The sequence below is a fragment of the Panthera tigris genome, chromosome E1, assembly GCF_018350195.1.
Source record: "Panthera tigris isolate Pti1 chromosome E1, P.tigris_Pti1_mat1.1, whole genome shotgun sequence".
Taxonomy (NCBI): Eukaryota; Metazoa; Chordata; class Mammalia; order Carnivora; family Felidae; genus Panthera; species Panthera tigris.
In genome coordinates, this window is record NC_056673.1 from 9411142 (window position 1) to 9432004 (window position 20863).

Consider the following 20863-nt stretch of genomic DNA (forward strand, 5'->3'; position numbering starts at 1 on the left):
TGCTTTTAAAATATCTGCATTTTGCTGTATATAAACTATACATACCTTCAATAAAGAAAATAGGAAAAACTGAAACTATAGATTATTTGGAAATTTTTAAGAAAAAAAAACCCACTTCGTATGAAACTCTATTGGACACAGTTAAAGCCATACTCAGAGGAAAATGTACAGTCATTAATATTTCGCTTACCGGGGCGCCTGGGTGGCTCAGTCAGTTGAGCGTCCGACTTCTCCTCAGGTCATGATCTCTGGGTTCACAAGTTTGAGCCCCGCATCCGGCTCTGTCCTGACAGCTCAGAGCCTGGAGCTTGCTTCAGATTCTGCTTCAGATTCTGTGTTTCCCTCTCTCTCTTCCCCTCCCCCACTCCTGCTCTGTCTCTGTCTCTGAAAAATAAATAAACATTAATATTTTGGTTACCAAAAAATACTAAAAATAAAGTATTTAATTCAATAAACTATTAAACTAATAAGGTAAAAATAGTGTTAATAAAGAGGAAAGTTGAAATTAAGGAAGTAGAAAATAAAACAGTAGAAGAATGAGTAAAAGAAAATGGTATTTCTTTGAAGATAGGAATAAAATAGAGCAAGGAATAGGTTTAGCAAATACCTGGGCGCCATCAGTGGTTCCTGTGATTTTTGTCTTGAAACTTTGGCGCTGTCCTAACTGTGGGATTTGCTGCCGTTCATTCATTTACTAAATTAAAAAAAAAACAATCTGTTGGGGCCTGGGTGGCTCAGTCAGTTGGATGTCTGACTCTTGGTTTCCGCTCCAGTCATGATCTCTTGGTTCGTGGGCCCCAGCTCCCGGGACGGGTCTGCGTTGGGAGTGCGGAGCCTGTTTGGGATAATCTCTTTCTCTCTGCCTCTGCCTCTGCCTCTACCCCCCTCCCCCAACTTGCGCTATCTCAAACAAATAAACATTTAAAAAAATCTGTTTCATAATCTGGCAAGAGAGACCAAGTTTAAGAGCCACGATTTCAGCTGCTATTTGTCTGGCAGACAGCAGGTGCCTGGCCATTTACACGCATGAGCTCATTTCAGGTGCACGATGGCTCCTGCAAGGTAGGTACTGCCCTCCTCTTGGAGACGAAGTTACTCCAGGCTGGCCGCTCCGATGTGGCTGTGCATTCAGGGCTGACCCTGGACTCTCCAGGTCAAGAATGTAGGGAATCAGAGGGGACGGAGTCTCCTCCGCAGGTGCCAGTGGGCTGTGGGTGTCGCGAGCGGAGGCCCGAGGCGCCGTCCCGTGAGGCCTGCAGGGTGGAGCGGGCAGGTGCAGGCCCTGAGGCGGGCGGGAGAGCGTGGGCTGTAACTTGCAGCCCCGGGGGCGGGGGGAGGGGTAAGGGGGGCAGCCAGGTGCCCCCGGCCGGGGCCCCGGCCGCGGGTGCAGCGCCCCCTGGGCGGGTCGGTTGGTTGGCGGACGGAGACGCGCGCGGGGCGGCACGGGGACGCGCGGGGCGGCGGGGGACGCGCGGGCGGCGAGGCCTGCGCGCCTGGCTGCGGGAGCCATGCGGCGGGCGAGAAGCGGCGCGGCCGCCAAGCCACGCGTGCAGAAGCGGCCGGGAGCCTCCGGGGCCCCCGCGGCCGCCCCCTCGGCCCCCAGCGCCAGCCGCTCCCGGCGCTCCACGGGCCAGGCCGGGGGCGAGAGCAGGGCGGCGGCGAGGCAGCCGTCGGCGAAGCGGCGGCCGACGCAGGCGTCGCCGCGGGCCCAGGAGGCGGGCCCCGGGCAGCCGCCGCCGGAGCTGCCTCTGCTCCCGCCGCCGCCGCCGCCGCCGCCGCCGCCCCCCCCCGCCTCGCCCGCTGCCTCGCTGCCCGACCTGGGCGACCAGCGGGAGCGCTGGGAGACGTTCCAGAAGCGACACAGACTCACCTTCGAGGGCGCCGCCAAGCTGCTGCTGGACACCTTGTGAGTGCGGCCGGGGCCGGGCGCGGGACCCGGCGCCACGCGGACGCCCTCAGCGCGAGAGCGGCTGCCGCGCGGGCCGGGGCAGGTTTTCGGCTCCGCGTCCTTTCCCGCACCGTGACCCACGCGTTCCCGGGTGCTAGCACCGGGCGCGTCTCTAAGTGGCACGGCCGCGAGGCTTGGCTCGGGGCCGGCGTGCGGCCCTTGACGGGGCACTGCGTCCCGGAGCGTGAGGAGAGCCGCGCCGCGTCCTGGGACACAAAGGGTCTTTCCCGGGGACAGCCATCGTGCTCGGGACGTTGTCCCTCGTCTGGGCGCGCCGAGGGTGCGGGGGCCTTTCCCAGCGAGGAGACGATAAAGCCCACGACTTTGTGCTCCTACCCGGCTCGCTTTTTATATTTGCGCACGTGTTTTTGGAGAGAGGGGGGCAGGGAGAGGCCGGCGGGTGGGCAGAAAAGCTGGAATAGTTTGGAGCCAACCGGGAGGCGAGATCCCGTTATTGTTCCCGGCGCTCCCTGGGAGGGAGCGGAGTGCGGGGGAGGGGGTATTGATCCCGAGAGAAGCGCGCGCGAAGAGATGCTCGGCATCCGGGACGGCTTCGCGGGTACCTAAGCGGAGGGAGGGGGGCCTCGATGCCCCTGGGTGGCCCGCTCTCCTTCGCGCTCCCCCAGCGTTGCTCCAGCGGGAGAAGAACCCCCAGGACCCGAGACGGATGGGGCCAGGGGAGGATTTCAGAGTGTCCGTGGTGTTAGAAACCAGCTATGAACTCCGGCAGCGGCTGCCGGAGCATCTGGATCCCTGCCCCGTAGGACAGTTGTGCTGCGGAGAAATATTTTAGCACCCTGATAGTCTAGCTCCGTGTCCGTGATTTTATGAATTACGAAGAGCAGTCGAAACCACAGGAAAAACCAGGCCGACCTAACAATTGCATAACAACCCGAGGGTTACGCCTTTTCTTGATCAAAAAATGTTCTTTTGTCCTTAATCCAGAAGAAAGTGGTTAGGGTGCGTCTTCTCGGAGGTGAAATATTTGGTTACCTGTGTGCTTCACTTTCTGATTTATCGTCTTGGACTGCAGGCTGAACATTTTTTTTTTACATTCGTCATTAAACATTTTTGAGCCCCTATGATGTGCTGCCCATTGCTAGGTGTAAGGGCTATGAAGACCCCATGAAATGTAAAACTCAAACTTGTGGTAAATTTTTACTTTAAAGCAAACTTGATAAGTGGTCAAGAAAATGATTTTAAAATGTTGATAACAGACAAGGGAGCTCGTTTTGTTTTGTTTTTACCTGTCAGATTGGTTTGAGTGCATACACTTACTTTAAAAAAACAAAACTCACTAAATTAACTTACATGCAAAAAGAATGCATAACTCCGCACTGCTTTGTGAAAATATTATTGTATAGAAAGAAGTCTGCAGGAATCTATTGCATATAGTTAACTGTGGATCGCTCCGGGTGTTAAGATTATAGGAGGCTTTCTTTTTTAACATTATCAAATGTTGTAATGTTTTAATTTTTTTTTTACAATGAGCGTTATTTGTATGTGCAGAAAAGATTTTAAATACAAGTTCACTGATTCAACCTGTAAAGAAATGTGGAATAACCAAAAAAAAAAAAAAATGCAAAATAAAACTGCATGTTGTTTTTTCCAGTAATTATTCCTCGAGCAGGGACAGTGAAAGGTTTTCTCATTGCTGAGAAGTGTTCAGCCCTTTTGGAGTGCAGTTTGATGTTATTTATCAAGCTTAATAAAGTTCAGTTAAGGGCCTGGCTTATATATGTTTTAAAAGGATTAAAATAGCAGGTCATATGGGGCGCCTGGGTAACTCAGTTGGTTAAGTGTCCGACTCTTGGTTTCAGCTCAGGTCACGATCTCATGGTTGGTGGGTTCAAGCCCCACATGGGGCTCTGCTCTCACAGTATGGAGCCTGCTCAGAATTCTCTCTCTCACTGTCTCTCTGCCCTTCCCTCGCTCGTGTGCTCGCTCTCTCTCAAAATAAATAAATAAACTTAAAAAGAATGTAATGTGTACGTATAGCTCTGTAAAGAGTCCTGTATATGCAAGATACTGGTGGGGAGTGTAGCAAACATTCCAGAATTCTTCTCAGAAGAAGCCTTTTCCCAACTACCAGATTCAGGTCCCCTCGTTTTACTTTTTCCTAGCGGTTTGTACTACCACAGTCCCTTAAATACTACTTGGGTCATTTCTTTGATGGCTGCCTATGGTTGCCAGGGCCAGGAGCCTTGTCTGCTGTATCTCACTGTTCTCTCCCGGGTGTCTAGCTCATTTAAAAATTAAAATTAAAAAATCCAGGTAAGTCTTCGACATGTAAATACACATGTTTGAGTGGGTGGGATCAGGATCCTCTACCCAAGTCCCATGGTGCATATTTTTGGAATGTTTTATTTTTGCGACCTAATAGAATATAAGAAATTTTTTAAACGAGAGGTCATCAAAAAGACCTTTATAAAAGGCCTTTCTTTTATAGCATTGCCAGTACCTCCTCAAGAGAAGACTTTTGTCCCATCCTGCTTCCTTGTTCCAACAAGGAGAGAGAGAGAGAGAGAGAGAAAGCGTGAGCTGTGCAACAAGGTCCTGCCTGACTGTCCAGAACTCCTTATCTTTCTGATTTTTTGTTTCCCGTAGCGAATACCAGGGCCTGGTGAAACACACCGGAGGCTGCCACTGTGGGGCGGTTCGTTTTGAAGTTTGGGCCTCGGCGGACTTGCACATCTTTGACTGCAAGTGAGTTTTCTCTTCCCGAGTTGCTGGCGGGGACTTGAGAGTTAAAACATCATCTGGGGAGTCAGGGTACCGGGGAGACAGCGTTGGCCACCAGCTCATCGCTGTTGGCCTCGGGTGATGGGTACGTAAGGGTTCCTTCTATTTTTTTTCCCCTTTTGTATATACTAGACGTTTTCGGTAATATATTTTTTTTAAACATGGGGGGAAGCTAAAAATAACCGAGCCTGCTCTGTGAGAAAGAGAGAGAGAGAGAGAGCGAACACACAAGCGAGCTCACTCCTACAGTACATTCCCCTGGTGACACAGAGCAGGGCCCTCCAGGCTTATGCCTCCCAGCATCACCCCTCAGACTGTACTGGTGGAGGGTTGACACGGAGCAGTTAGCTGGAGGCAGGTCAGGCTGGGCACGGAATGACAAGCCTTGGTTGGGCACAGTCCTCACAGGAGTCTAGAGGTGGGGGTAAGCGGGGGGATACGAGTGGAGGCTGTGCACACCTGGAAGCTTCCATGCTCCAGGCCCTCGGGCTCTGTTCTGGATGAGGCAGATGGTCCCAGCAGGATTCACGGAGGGCCCGCTTCTAGCACCTTCCCAGGCCAGTTGTCATAAAACAAAGGCACGACAGGCTGTGGCTTCTGAACCCATAGTTAGCAGGCAACTAGTTGTTCAACGGGATCCGGTCCTTTTTTGCCCCCTCGACGGTGCAGTCCCTGAATCACATAGGGATGATACATAAACACCACGGAATTACTCGCATGGAGAACCGACCAGGCTGCTAGCGGTGGAGTCCAGATTGGAGAAGCAGCACCGTGGGGACAGTCTGTTAGAGGATTCTATATGAAATTCGACCTTTTTCTCAAAGGCGGACGGAAAAGGGGGATTTAGATTTGATTCCGAAGATGGTCATTCCGAGGATTCATCCGACTCGGAGGCCAGGCTTTCTGTGATGTACAGAGGGGGAAGCAGGAAACCCAAACCGCCTTGTCCGATTTAGGTGTGGGGATCCCGGAGGCATAAGATGGTACCCATGCCTGACGTTTGTTTTCTAAGTGTTTCTAGAACCCAGCAGTTCCCTTCACTGTAATAGGGTGTGTGGGGGGGGTGGTGTGGGAGAGTAGGCAGCAGGAATGTGGTCGTGATGGTCCGGTTTTCCGAGGGGTATGCAGCTTTGACCGCTGAGCCGAGACCCCCGGTGGCCCGTCCATCTGCGTGAGCTCTCCTTTCCCTGAACGGTGCTGACAGGGGCTTCACCTCTGGGGACATACTGGTGGGGCGGGGGGGGGGGGGGGTGCTGGTTTCACAATCTGGGAACTGCTCTTTTTTTTTGTAGCTGCAGCATTTGCAAGAAGAAACAGAATAGACACTTCATTGTCCCAGCTTCTCGCTTCAAGCTCCTGAAGGTTAGTGCTAAGAGCAGGTGGGAGGAGCCCCTGACTCCCGGCGGGTCCCCTGTGGAGTGCGAGACTCGGGGAGCACAGCAGGACCTCTTCAGGGGGCCTTCATTTTCCTTGTCACCCCAGGTTTCACGTGTATTTCTACAAGGCTATATTATTTTCCCCCTTGAGATTTTGGATGAAGGTTTGATGTGACTGTAGAAACGTTAAAAATAAAATCAAAAAATAAATACGGTTACCCAAATCCCATCAACCAAAGGTAACTACTGTTACATTTGGGTATATATCCTCGTGTATTATTTTCTATGTGGGTAAATACAACTAAATAATAATAATATTGTATATGTTATCAGAGTAGGATTTTATCTTTTTTTTCTGTTGTATAACCAACATTTTATCATTTCCCCATGAAAAATGGATGACTTAAAAACTTTGTTTAATGATGAATTAAAATTTCTGTTGAGGTATAGTTGATATATAACAGTTTCAGGGGTACATCATAATGATTCAATATTTGTATATATTGCAAAATGGTCAGCACAGTTAGTCTAGTTAACATCTGTCACCGCCATACAGAATATTTTTTTTCTTCTGGTGAGGACTTTTTTTTTTTTTAATTTTTTTAATGTTTTATTTATTTTTGAGAGAGAGAGACAGAGCATGAGCAGGGGAGGGGCAGAGAGAGAGGGAGACACAGAATCCGAAGCAGGCTCCAGGCTCTGAGCCATCAATCAGCACAGAGCCCGACGTGGGGCTCGAACTCACAAATGGTGAGATCATGACCTGAGCCAAAGTCGGACGCTTAACCGACTGAGCCACCCAGGTGCCCCATCTTGTGATGAGGACTAAGATTTCTTCTCTTAGCAGCTTTCAAATACACAGCAACAGCATTGTTAACTATAGTCACCATGCTGTTACATTTCCAGGCCTGTTTGTAACCAAAAGTTCGTAGCTTTTGACCTCCTTCGCCCATTTTGACCACCCACCCCCTTGCCTCTGCCAACCACTGGCTGTTCTCTTAAGCTTAGTTTTTTGTTTTGTTTTTAAATTCTGCATGTAAATGGGATTATACAGTATTTGTCTTTCTCTGACTTAATTCAATTACCATAATTCCCTTAAGGTCCATCCATGCTGTCGCAAATGGCAAGATTTCATTCTTTGTAATGGCTGAATAGTATTCCATCGTGTGTGTGTGTTTGTCTGTGTGTGTGTGTGTCTGTACATCGTACCTCTTTATCCATTCACTCATCAGCGGACGCTTAGGTTGTTTCCATATTTTGGCTATTGTAAATAATGCAGCAATAAACATTAATATGGTGAATTTTATGGTGTGTGAATTATATCCCAGTTTGCAAAATCAAGTGCATTTCCAATACAAATAATGGACATTAAGAAACAAATTGAGACCATCATACCATTTGAAGTAATGCAAAGAAAGTTAAATACTTAGGTGTTCAGTTAACAAAATGCTTCCCTGATCTGTGTCCTGAATATCATAGAAGGTTGATGAAGTTATTGAGAAGAACTGGGTAAGTGGACAGACACCATGTGTCTGTGGATGGCAACATAGTATTGATGTTCCTTCTCCCCACCCTGCCTGCCTATAGGTTTAATGCAATTTCTGTCAAAACCCCAGGAGGCCTTTTGCAGACATAGGCAAGATTAACTATAAAATTTATTGGGAAACACACACAGGCCCTAAAATACCTAAAACAATCTCCACAGAGAACAGTGAAGTGGAACAAAGTAACTCCGCTTGACCTGAAGGCTTATTGTGTAGACGTAGTCATCAGGGTAGTGTTACATGGTCAGAGATGTGGATCAATAGAAAGGAATAGAGGCTCAGAAGTAGACTCAGTGCCATATGCTCGAATTATTTTTCAAAGGCACTGTTTCCTTGTTGATTTTCTGTCCAAGTGATCTATCCATTGACATAAGTGGGACGTGAAGGCCTCCCCTATGATTGTATTACCGTCCATTTCTTTATGTCTGTGAATAGTTGCTCGATGAATTTAGGTGCTTTCATGTTGGGTCCATAGATATTTACAATTATTTACTCCGTTGGATCGTTCCTTTATCATTTTGTAGTGTCTTTGTCTCTTTGTTTTAAAATTTTTCTTAAATGTTTGTTTGTGAGAGAGAGAGAGAGCGCGCGCGTGCGCGCGCGCGAGCATGAGCAGGGGAGGGGCAGAGAGAGGGGGAGACACAGAATCTGAAGCAGGCTCCTGGCAGAGCCCCACGTGAGGCTCGAACTCACAAACCGCGAGATCATGACCTGAGCTGAAGTCGGACACTTAACCGACTGAGCCACCCAGGCGCGCCCCGTCTCTTTGTTTTAAAGTCTGTTTTTTCTGATGGAAGTCTTGCTACTCCAGCTTTCTTTTTGCTTCCATTTGCATGGTAAATGTTTTTTTGTCCCTTCACTTTCCTTCTACATGTGTCCTTAGGTCTGAAGTGAGTCTCTTGTAGGCAGCATGTTGATGGATCTTGCTGATTTAAACATGTTTTAACTTTACTATTTTGGGGAACTCTTTTGTGCTGGGTGGAGGTTTTGAAAGGTACAAAAGTAGATCTTCCCTCCATTGTCCTTCAGCCCCTGAACCTCTCCCCCCACCCAGTCATTTCCTAATGTATCTATACTGCCATTCCTGTATTTGCAGCATATTTTGTTACGTGAATGTACCATATTCCTGTATTTGAACTTCTAGGTTGAGTGCAGTTTTCCCCCCAGTTACAAACAACACTGTGATGAACCTCCCTGTGTATAAATCTTTGGTAATTTAGCAATTCCTTTAGGATCAATTCTCTTGGAAATAAAATCTCTGGTCAAAGAATATAACCCTTTTAAAAAAGGCTTTGGCACACCGGTGCTAATACGGGGTAGGATGGGGATTCAGTTGCACCCTCGGTCCCCGTTGCCCCTCCTGTGGTCTGACAGACTTCTCTGTGCTTTGGTGTAATACTGTGTTTCCATGTCTGTCTCCTTTATTAGGGTCTCCCAAGTGCCACCTTTTGTCAGCTTCCGGTCTTGTGGGCGTGGCATCGAACAGGCCCTCGGGGTCTGGGAGGAAAACCTGAGTGAATGAATGAATGAGTGATGGTCTTTCCTGGTTAGTGAGATTTTTAATCCCAGACGCTTGGGGCTTATTTGTCTCCTTTTCTTTGTTTGCCCCTTGATCCTTTGTGGGGGCGCCCGGGAGAGGAGGGGCACGCCCGGGCAGCACACTTCTCCATCTTTCCCGTAAACCCGGAGAATGCCACTGTGCTCTCCTCGGAAGCCTGCTGGAGGCTGTGGCCCCAGTTCAGCTTCGTCCCTGAGCACCTGTGACAGATGGTTCCCGAAGGCGTCAGCAGGTACAGCCATTGGCTCTTGGGTCTTGGAATTGATACTTTTTTCCTCCTCAGGCCTGCCACTACTGCATTTTCCTGGTGCCCTAGAGCAACATACTCAGCCCTAGCCTGTGGAAGGAGTGATTTTGTTTGTTTGATTTTTAATTAAGTGCAAAACCTCTTCATTCAACAAGTATTTCTGGGACACCCCGCATGGCCCAGCACCGACCCACTGAAACCCAGCAGCCAACTCAACAGACAAGGCCCTTGTTCTCTTAGTTTATGTGTTTTAGGTGGGCAGACAGATAAATAAGAAAAAGTCCAGTAAGGCCACGTGGAAAGTTAAAATAGAGCAATGTGATAGAAGGTTGCTGGGTGGCTAGTGTAGATGGGTTAGGGAAGGTCTGGCTGGGGTTTACATGGTGAAGACGTGGGGGGGGGCCGGGGCTGGAAGAGTGTCCCAGGCAAAGGGAATGCTTGTCGCAGAGGGGCACGTGCTTGGCACGTCTAAGGAGCTCAACAGCGGCCAGACGGGTGCTCTGTGGGGTGCAGGTGAAGGAGCGGACCCAGATGGCATCAGGGACAGAAACGGGACCAGACAAGGAGACCGTGTGAAGCCCGTGGAGGGTTTCGAGCAGGGTGGTGACAAGGCCCGCTTGGACGATTTCAAAGCTCGCTTTGGCGGCTGTGTGGGGAATGGATTGTGAGGGGGTAAGCACGGAGACAGGCAGCCAGGAGGTTGCTGGGGGGGGGGCCAAGGGAGAGGTGACGGGAGCCTGGATTGGGGTGGTAGTCATGGCGACAGAAAGAAAATAGATATTTGGGGTTTATTTCCGAGCGGTGGCTCTCAAGCTTCAGGGCGTGCAGGGTCAGCCAGAGGGCGTGTTAAAGGAGATCGCCGTAGGGCTGGGAGGGGAGGCCCAAGAATTGACCTTTCTTGCAAGTTCGCGGGTGACGGTGATGCTGCCGGTCCTGGGACCACGCTCGGAGAGCCACCGCTTCAGGGGAAGGGTGAACGGGGTTAGACAAAGGGTGGACGTGGAGAAGGGGGAAAGAGGCGTCGGAGTCACATCCACGCTGTGGGGCCCGAGCAGCAGCTCGGCGATGGTGAGGTCAGCTCCCGGGGGAGGAGCAGGCGTGCGGGAGCGCTGGCCGCGGGGATTCTTTCTCGGAAAAGTCCAACTGAGGACGGGGTAGACATTCACCGAGACGGAGATGGAAACGGGCAGCTGGGGGCGCCGGTCTGGAGTTGACAGCGAGCGGAGTTGCCGCTGCTGAAGCATTGAACTGTGACACTGAGTTGCCGACACTCAGAGGCTTGGGCGGAGGGGCCTGAGAAGGATGGCCACCGGGGGACGGAGGAAAGTCGGTCGAGTGTGGTGTCCTCAGACAACCCGTTTCACAAAGGAAGGACTGGTACCGAGAGGTCAGGTTAAGAGGAGTATGTTGGGGGGGGGGGGCGCCTGGGTGGCTCAGTGGGTTAAGCGGCCGACTCTCGGTTTCAGCTCGGGCCATGATCTCATGGTTCGTGGGTTTGAGCCCCGCGTCGGGCTCTGTGCTGCCGGCTCGGAGCCCGGAGCCTGCTTCGGATTCTGTATCTCCCTCTCTCTCTCTGCCCCTCCCGTGCTCGTGCTCTGTCTGGCTCTGTCTCTCTCTCCAAAATAAACGTTAAAAGAAAACAACAGAAATGGTCAAATAAATACATACGTACGCAAACAAATAGGGTAATAAAATGGAAATGATAATCTACACAAGTTATTTCATACCTCGTTTCTCAATTAACGTTCAACCTTGGAGTTTGTTCCATGTTAGTATTTGGAAGTAGAACTGTCTCAGTCTTTCTAAAAGTTGCAGTGTCCCCGTTTCATGGGTGTCCATCATTGCTGTGACCAGTGTTCTGTTGATGGCCGTTTTCCGTTTTTCCAATTATCTGTAGCCTTGTTTTCAACAGTGCTGTAGTATCTACGTACGTACCTTTGGATGGACGTGCAATTTTGATGGCAGGATAAAGTTCTAGAAGTGGAATTTCTGTGCTAAAGGATGTGTTTTTCAATTTTGGTAGATGTTGCCAAATGTTAGCAATTTACGTCCCCATGGCTGGTATTTGAGAGCGCGTGTACCAAGTTAACCAACTTTTATTTTGGCCCACCTGCCAGTGAAAAAAATAACCTTGCAGTTTATGAGCGCGAATATCATTTCATAGGTGGCAGAGTGATTTCCTTTCCCTTTTCTCTGTTTGCCCGGTTTCGTGTCCTTCTGCCCAGTTTCCCGTTTGTATTATCCATTAAGGAAATTAGCCCTTTGACCGTGATGTCTGGCAAATATTCTTTTCCTAGTTTGTCCTTAGTAGATGAACTCCAGTAAAATCAACACTTGTCTTAAGATCTCGAGCAGTGCTGTTTGGGGACAGGGAGAGCCAGTCCCTGGGGTGAGCCTTTTAGGCCCGGAAGGCGGGCATTTTCTCTTCCTGACATTGACGGGACGTGCTGTCTTGCCGTGGATCCGGGACCGCTTGAGGCTGAGTTGTTCGGCAACGCACTTGACAGAGAAGCCGTGAGCTGCCACGCTCAGGGCCGACGTGTCTCTGGGCGGCGTAGGTGGGCCCTTGTCCCGGAGCCGCCTCCAGTCTCTGCGGGAGATTGGACATGTCCTCATAATCCTGAAAGCCCTACAAAAGGGCTTCCCCCCGCCCCCCGTTGAGCCTTTTAAAAGATTTAATTTTTTTTGATGACCAAGAAAACAAAAACAAACAAAAAAAAAAACACCTCTTTGTAAAAGGAGAACATCTATTTTGCCTGTTCTTGCTTAGGGAGCAGAGAGTATAACCACATACACGTTCAACACGCACAAGGCGCAGCACACGTTCTGTAAGAGATGCGGCGTTCAGAGCTTTTACACTCCCCGCTCGAACCCTGGAGGCTTCGGTAAGTGAAGGGAATGGGCCGCCAGCGCAGGGTGGGGGTGGGGGTGGGAGGACACGGAGACGCGCCGTGTGGCTGCTCCAGGTCAACGCGGGCCTATTTGGCTTGCCTCTTGCTTGGCCGGGCCCTTCCACACGCGTCTTATGGAAGAACAAGGCTCTTTCAGCCAAGGTTCTTTTTTTTTTTTTTTTTTTCTCAAATGATGGCATAGAAGGTTGGCTCTGGTCATTCGCCCAGAAACCTTCCTGGGCCGGCTCTGCCAGAGCTGCGTGTCGCTGGGGCTGACATTAAAAGGTGGACAGAGAAGAGGAGACGGGCCGGGGTTGGGGCGCGGGGGGGGGGGGGGGGGGAGGGGGGGGGGAGGGGAGGGAATTTTAACACCCGTGATGGTTAAGGGAGTGAAGGAGGCAAGAATGTGGAGGATTGATAATGCCATTTAAAAAATTGGGGCGCCTGGGTGGCTCAGTTGGTTAAGCGTCCGACTCCAGCTCTGTGAGTTCAAGCCCCGAGTCGGGCTCTGTGCTGACAGCTCGGAGCCTGGAGCCTGCTTCGGATTCTGCGTCTCCCTCCCTGCCCCTCCCCCACTCAACATTTTGTCTTCTATCTCTCAAAAATAAATAAAAATGTTAAAAAATTAAAATACTCCGTTTGTTTCAAACACACACAGCAGAATCCCCAAGCCCCTCTTCAGGTGCAGTTAGGGTCTGAGGAGAGGAAGCAAGCTTTGGACGCTTGTTCAGGATGACCGCAAATGCAGTGTGAGTTGAGTGGGAAGCAGCAGGTGTTCCTTGGGATCTGGCGCCCTCCAGAGCTGTGGTGGGGCCGCTGTGACCGTGGCGGTTTTGTGCCTTATGGTTGGGGGCGGGGCGTGACAGCACCCTTGTCCTCCCTGCCCCATTTGTTCAGCAGCTCCCGTTTGTTCTCATCTGTCCCGTGGAGAGGCCTTCCTGCCTGCCTTAATCCAGAAAGGCTTTCGGAAGGTATAAGATCCTATAAAGGTGGGCAAGTGTTTAATGCTTAGGAAGTTCTATCTAAACCCTGGAAGAGGCCTGTGGATTCTTCAGGCCGCCAGTCAGATCGTTCTAGGCTTGAATCTTTGTACTCTCGGCGTGGCACTGAGTGGTATCCAACCTTGGCATCCCTGGTTTAGGAAGTCTGGTCCCCATCTGAGAGGTGAGGAAAGCAAAGCTTTACCAGCGTGTCGCTGTTGATACACGGATCGGCAGTACGGCGACGCTTGTGGGTGTGGGTCTGTCCAAGAGCCAGCACAGTACCTGCTGTCATTCACACCTGGGACCTTGCTTTTTCTGTGTCACCTCCCCTAGGAATCGCCCCCCATTGCCTAGATGAGGGCACCGTGCGGAGTGTGGTCATTGAGGAATTCAATGGCACCGATTGGGAAAAGGCCATGAAGGAGCACAAGACCATCAAGAACATGTCTAAAGAGTGAGCTCCTGCTTCGCCCTTCCTGAAAAGGAGGAACGATGGGGGCCAGCAGCTTTGCTGTCCCCGCTGCACCTCGGTGGTGCTCGTGAATGTGGCTGACTGGGGCCACCGGCTCTGTTGGCCAGCGGCCATCTGGATGTTCGCAGTTCGTTCCAGCTACCAGTTTCTTTAGGCAGCTCTTTGTCCTTCCTCAGCCCAGATTTTGATGTAGGCTAGTTGGTATCCTTTCTCTTCTCAACTTTTGTGTGATCTTTTAGAAAAATAAATATTTTTAACATGAAAGCAGTTGCCGCGGTTTATCATTGTCTTTGCACTTTGATTTTGCTTCTGAGGCCAGTCATTTAATAGCAGATTGATTGATTGATTGATTGATTATTTTAGAAGGGGGGAGGGGCAGAAGGAGAGAGAGAATCTTTTTTTTTTTTTCCCTTAAGTTTATTTATTTATTTGAGAGAGAGACAGCACAAGTGGGGAAGGGGCAGAGAGAGGGGGAGAGAGAGAGAATCCCAAGCAGGCTCCACCCTGCCGGTGCAGAGTGTGATGGGCTCAAACTCATGAAACCACAAGATCACGACCTGAGCTGAAACCCAAGAGTTGAATGCTCAACCAACTGAGCCACTGAGGCACCCCTGATTTCTTTTTTTTTTTTTTAATTGGGGTAAAATACCCATAACATGAAATTGACCATCTTAATCATTTTCAAGTGTCCAGTTTAGCAGTGTTAAGTCCATTCACGTTGTTGTGCAACCAATTTCCAGAACTTTTCATCTGGCAAAACTGAATCTCTGTACACATTAAAGAACAACTTTGAGTCTCTCTCTCTCTATATATATGTATGTGTTTGTGTATACACATATATGTACATATATATACACATATATACACACACACACACACACATATATATATATTACTGTTTATTTACAACTTTTTAAAATGTTTATTTCTGAGAGAGAGAGAGACTCATGCGAGTGGGGTAGGGGCAGAGAGAGAGGGAGACACAGAACCCAAAGCAGGCTCCAGGCTCTGAGTTGTCAGCACAGAGCCTGACGTGGGGCTTGAACTCACGAGCTGTGAGATCATGACCTAAGCTGAAACTGGATGCCCAACCGAGTGAGCCCCCCAGGTGCCCCTATTTACAATTTCTTAAATGCTTATGTTTGAAAGACATGAGTGGGGTGGGGGGCAGAGATAGAGGGGGACAAAGGATCTGAAGCAGTCTCTGTCCTGACAGCACAGAGCTCAGTGTGGGGCTCGAACTCACAAACTGAGATATGACCTGAGCCAAAGTCGGACGCTTAACCGACTGAGCCACCCAGGCACCCTGAGTCTGTATTTTTTTTTTAAACGTCTAATTATTATTGAGAGACAGACACAGAGCGTGAGCAGGGGAGGGGTAGAGACGGGGAGACACAGAATCTGAAGTAGGCTCCAGGCTCTGAGCTGTCAGCACAGAGCCCGACGCGGGGCTCGAACTCACAAACTGCAAGATCATGACCTGAGCCGAAGTCGGTCACTTAACCAACTAAGCCACCCAGGCGCCCCAACTGAGTCTGTATTTTTAAATGAAGCAACATTTAGGAAGGTAGAATGGAAAAGTAACTGTGTGAACAGAGGTAGGGACCCAGAGTAAAGCCAGACTGGACTGGAGGCTTCCGATGGGAGGAAGTAATAGAAGGAATCAGAAAAACATGTTGGAAGCCAGCCTGTGGACAGTGTTGGATATTAAGCTCAGGAATTTCGCCTTTATTTTATTGTCACTGGGAACCCCCAAACAGCTTTGAACAGGATGAGTAATGCCTGGCCCGTTACGGAGTCTCTTGACTGGTTCCCCTGTCCCCCGACCCGCCTCGCTTCGCATTGCTGCTTGTTGTAATCAGGTCAACTTTCCTAGAGCATTCCTTTCGTTACCAAATCCTGAGTATATTCATAACGGCACATGCTTAATAAACGTTTGCTCTTTGTCTAGGGAGATTAATCATGAAGTGACTCGTGAGGGAGACTAGACCGGGAGAAGGAACAGGGAGAGGAAATGCAGAGGGACTGGTGTTCCGTAGGCTCACCACCTCTTCCAGGCTGGCGGACAGCATGTTCACTGTAAGGCTGGAAGGCGCTGGTAAGAAATTACACAGGTAAAACATGAGTGCCTGATCTACCCTTCCTATTGCGATGTTCTATAGAAACATAATTTTGTGTATCCTGCAAAACATCAGTGGTGCCACACTGCACCTTTTCTGCAGCTTGCATTTTTAAGGATATCTTGACCTCTTCATATCAATATACATATCCTCATTATTGACTGTGACATAGAATTGCACAGAAGGGGGGCGCCTGGGTAGCTCAGTGGGTTAAGCATCTGACTTCGGCTCAGGTCATGATCTCACGGTCCGTGAGTTCGAGCCCCGCGTCGGGGTCTGTGCTGACAGCTCAGAGCCTGGAACCTGCTTCAGATCCTGTGTCTCTCTCTCCCACTCATGCTCTGTCTCTCTCTCTCTCTCTCTCAAAAATTAAAAAAAAAACATAAAAAGTATTAATAATAAAAAGAATTGCACAGAATGGATATTGTTTATTTAACCTTTTTTTTTCATGGAAAGTTGGGTTTTCCGCTTTTCCTTCACCGTGAGTATTGGCAATAAACATCCTTTTCCGTGCATCTTTCTATATTGTGTATTTGAGGATCTTTGTTGTCTATGTTCTGCGTTCAATAGAGGAAGGAGATGGTTCTAGAGACTGCAAGAACTTGCCAAAGTCAGACTCAACTGGCTGTAGTTAGTGGATATCCAAGTGATGAGATTCTCAGATTCTTTTTTTTTTTTTTTTTCTTTCCTGAAATCAACCTTCACTTTCACGCTGGAGGCACAAGGGCCGGTGCTTGCTTTTGTGACTGATGGGAAGCTCGAGGCTGGTTCCCCCATCACCCCTCCTGGGGCGGGAAGAGGGCCCATGCCACAGGACGCTGCCGTTGCCCCAGTCCTAGGCTAACATACGGGTTCTGAGAGAGCACGCTTTTGATGTTTCCTGGCATTTCCTTCTGGGCGATGGTGCCACCATAGGACCGCCTACACGGCATTGACCCGAGTCGATGGGGAATGTCACACTTGAGCCTTGAGTTCCTAGGCTCCGATTCCCTCTTCGCAGATCGCTAGAATTCTTTCCTTTATGACCTTGCCTCTTCCAAACGCCTCAGACCTTTTCCCACGTGCACTTAATTAGATCACATGTTATTCAGCTTTTAATTACTGTCGACTCCACTTCTGTGTGGATTTTTCTTATAATATCAGCATGGGACGGGAGCCCCGCTGGCAGGGGTGAGAACGGCACGGGGGGGTACACGCAGGATTCGGCCTTGACCGTGAGCAAGACCAAGACCTCTGATCAAACTAGAGCTCTATTTTCGTTCCCCAACCTCTTGTGGTCCCAAGAACATAAACATTCTCTAGTTCTGGTGACTGTTCCATCCCGTTCTGTCTTGTCTCTCCATGAGGTTTGACACAAGGGTCACTTTTCACAGAATTCACTGACCTTGCGCCCTGATGCTTTTTACCACCAACAGGCGAGATAGGTGGTCTCCAGGGTAAGGTAAGTACCCTCCAGAAAATGCTCTGTTGGTATGTGGGAAGAAAATGTTGGGATTTTAACGTATCCTTTTAAAATTTATTTTCTGTGGATGTTTTAGAATATATATATTAGCACGCAAGCATACATTATGTTATTATTAAGGGGTGCCTCGGTGGCTCAGTCAGTTGAGCATCTGATTCTTTGGCTCAGGTCATGATCTCAGGGTCATGGGCCGGAGCCCCCATCAAGCTCTGTCCTGGGCATGGGGCCAAGAATCCATGTTTTGGATTCTTTCTCTTCCTCTGCCCGTCTCCCTCATTCACATATACTCTCTCTCTCATATATATATATATATTTTTTTCACCTGAATATATATGTATATATATGGTTGAAAAATCATAGTTAGGAGATCACTGCTGTATTTCCCCCTGATCAGCGCTATCCATCAAACATCTATCTATCCATGGTTGTAGCAGTTTCTATTTCTTTTATTTTTTTTTAAGTTTGTTTATTTACTTTGAGAGAGACAGAGACAGCATGGTGGGGGTGGGGGGGAGGAGCAGAGAGGAAGGGGGAGAGAGAATCCCAAGCAGGCTCCACACTGCCAGTGCAGAGCCTGACCTGTGAGAGCCCCTGCCATGCAAGATCATGACCTGAGCAGAAACCAAGAGTCAAATTCTTAACCGACTGAGCCCCACAGGTGCCTCTCTGTTCTTGAGAATAAATGCATACACATGGAATTGCAGAGTCCAGGGATACGTACATATGCAAGTTTTTTGATATATTGATTTCCAGAAGGTTCTACTATCTTGTGTTTCCTCCAGCAGCATATATGTGCTCATACCCTCACCTACAGAACACTAGGCGTTATTATTTATAGAAATCTTTGCAAACTAGATACATGAAAAGTGACATTTTCTTTTAATTTTTATTTCTTGGGGCACCTTCAGCTCAGGTCATGGTCTCATAGCTTATGGATTTGAGCCCCGCGTGGGGCTCTGTGCTGACAGCTCAGAGCCTGGAGCCTGCTTCGGATTCTGTGTCTCCCTCTCCCTCTGCCCCTCCCCTGCTCACGCTCTGTCTCTCTCTTTCTCAAAAATAAATAAACATTAAAAAAATTAATTTGTATTTATTATTACTGTGATTTATTTTTTTCCCATTTATTGTGTGTGTGAAAGAGAGAGAGAAAGAAATACGTATTCATGTCATCTGCAGTCTTCATCTTCCTCACTGGAAACCCCTCCCACCCTATTCCAATCAGCACCTTCAGTGAAAAATGGATTTTCATTCTTGCTTTAATTTGCATGCTCCGGCTACTGCTTAGGCTAAAGAGTTGTTTATTGGCCATTTGGATTTGCCTGCTAATAACATTTAAAACTTTTTTGTTGTGGGGGCGCCTGGGTGCTCAGTTGGTTAAGCGTCAAGCTCTTGATTTCAGCGCAGGTCATGATCTCATGATTTGTGAGATCGAGCCATGTGTTGGGCTCTGTGCTGACAGCTGCAGAGCCTGATTAAGATTCTCTCTCTCTCTGCCCCTCCCCCATGCTCTCTCGCTCTCTCTCAAAAATAAATAAATAAATATTAAAAATAAACACATAAAATTCTTGTTGTGAAATATCTGTCTTTTCCTTTACATAGTTTCCAGCCTGGCTTGGTAAGGACTGCCCTGCTCCAAGGTATATATGCATTTAGTCTCCCAAATTTCCCAAATGATATGTATATATATGATATGATGCATATGATATATATATAGATAGATAGAGATAATTTTTTTTTGAGAGAGAGAGAGGGAGAGAGAGCAGAGGCACAGAGAAAGAAAGAGAATTCCAAGCAAGCCCCAGGCCCGGTGCCCAGCACGGAGCATGATGTGGGGCTCAACCATGACCCTATGATCATGACCTGAGCCGAAATCGGGTTGGATGCTGAACCGACTGAGCCATGCAGATGCTCTCTATAAACAACATTGTTTTGATTTTTGCATGTAAATCTATAATTCATCTAGAATATATTTTTGTATTTGGTATAAGGAAGGGAGCTTTTATTTTCTTCCAAATGCCTGACCAACCATACACATTTATAAAATCCTTTCTCGCTGAATTAAAATGTCAACATCATAGAGTGATTCTCATATAATTTGGATCTATGTCCAGATTTTTTCTTCTGTTCAACATTGGTTTACTCCTTCACCTCTGTTTTGATTGCAGTGGGTTTATATGTTTTAATATATAGAAATGCAGGTCTCATATTTCTGTCCCTTTTAATATTTATATTTTGGCTATCCTTGCACATTTTTGCGTCTAATATACTTTTCAAATAATTTTGTTGAGGCCCAAAGAGAACCCAGTAAGATTCTGACTGCAACTATATTAACTTTTTATATTAACTTTGTAAGAAGGGAATTTATACATATGTATATAACATGTAAACATATAGATTTCTAAATTAAAACTTACATGTACTACATATATTTGGTGTCCAATTTATTTATTCACTTTGTACAGAGTTTTGTATCCGTTTATCGGGGAATGTGGTACAGCTCCCCGTTTATTCAGGTCCTGCAGTAAACTTGTTTTAACTTTTTAAAACTGTATATTCGATAGAAAAGCAGGAAGCACTAACATCTGGTTAAAATATGAATGATTTCTTTTAATTTTGTTTTTTTTTAGTTTATTTATTTTGAAAGAGAGAGCGGGGGAGGGGCAGAGAGAGTCCAAGCAGGCTCCCGAGCCTGACGTGGAGCTTGATCCCGTGAACCGTGAGATCATGACCTGAGCCGAAACCAAGAGTCTGACGCTCAGCCAACTGAGCCACCCAGGCGCCACTATGAATAAGATTTCTACTCTAGCATTTTGTATTTACTAGGCTGGCAGGTCAGACAGAGTATCACCGGGTTCACAGAGTGATGTATCCTTAGAGTGAACTAGAACATTTTACTGTAATCTCTTTTTCACACTATTTCTTGAGTTGCGACATAATTCACATACCGTAACATTCACTCTTTTAACTCCTAGGTTTGAGTATATTCACAAGGTTGTCCAACTTTCACCACTATCATTTCCAGACATTTCCTCACCTCGCGTGCATTAGCAATCACTCCTTTCCTCTACCCCCAAGCCTTGGAAACCACTAATCTACTTTCTGTCACTATGAATTTGCCGATTCTGGACATTTCATACAAATGGGACATAGGTAATAATGACGATGATGATGAGTGGTTCATTCCTACCTTGTCCACTTAGTTTTAGACTGCTGGGTTTTGGTACATAGTCTTTATTTAAGTTGTATTCTTTTCTTTTTCTTAAAAATTGTTATAGGAATAGTGACTGAATTTTGTTGTCTTACAGCACCTGTCAATTAAAAAACATGGTTTTGTTTTTTTTTTGGAGCACCTGCGTGCCTTAGTCGGTTGGATGTCCAGCTTTGGTTCAGGTCATGGTCTGGTGGTTCATGGGTTTGAGCCCTGCGTTGGGTTCTGGGCTGACAGCTCAGAGCCTGGAGCCTGCTTCAGATTCTGTGTCTCCCTCTCTCTGTGCCCCTCCCCTGCTAATGCTCTATCTCTCTC

General features: G+C 48.0%; 1 protein-coding gene across 1 annotated transcript; it reads left to right on the plus strand.

Moving 5' to 3' along the window:
• Positions 1–1469: 1469 nt before the first annotated feature.
• Positions 1470–14025, plus strand: CENPV (centromere protein V). The gene is made up of 5 exons (XM_042967401.1): positions 1470–1906; positions 4556–4654; positions 5983–6052; positions 12186–12300; positions 13623–14025. The coding sequence occupies exons 1-5, from the start codon at positions 1509–1511 to the stop codon at positions 13745–13747; spliced, it is 807 nt and encodes a 268-aa protein (XP_042823335.1). The 5' UTR covers positions 1470–1508; the 3' UTR covers positions 13748–14025.
• The last annotated feature ends 6838 nt before the right edge of the window (positions 14026–20863 follow it).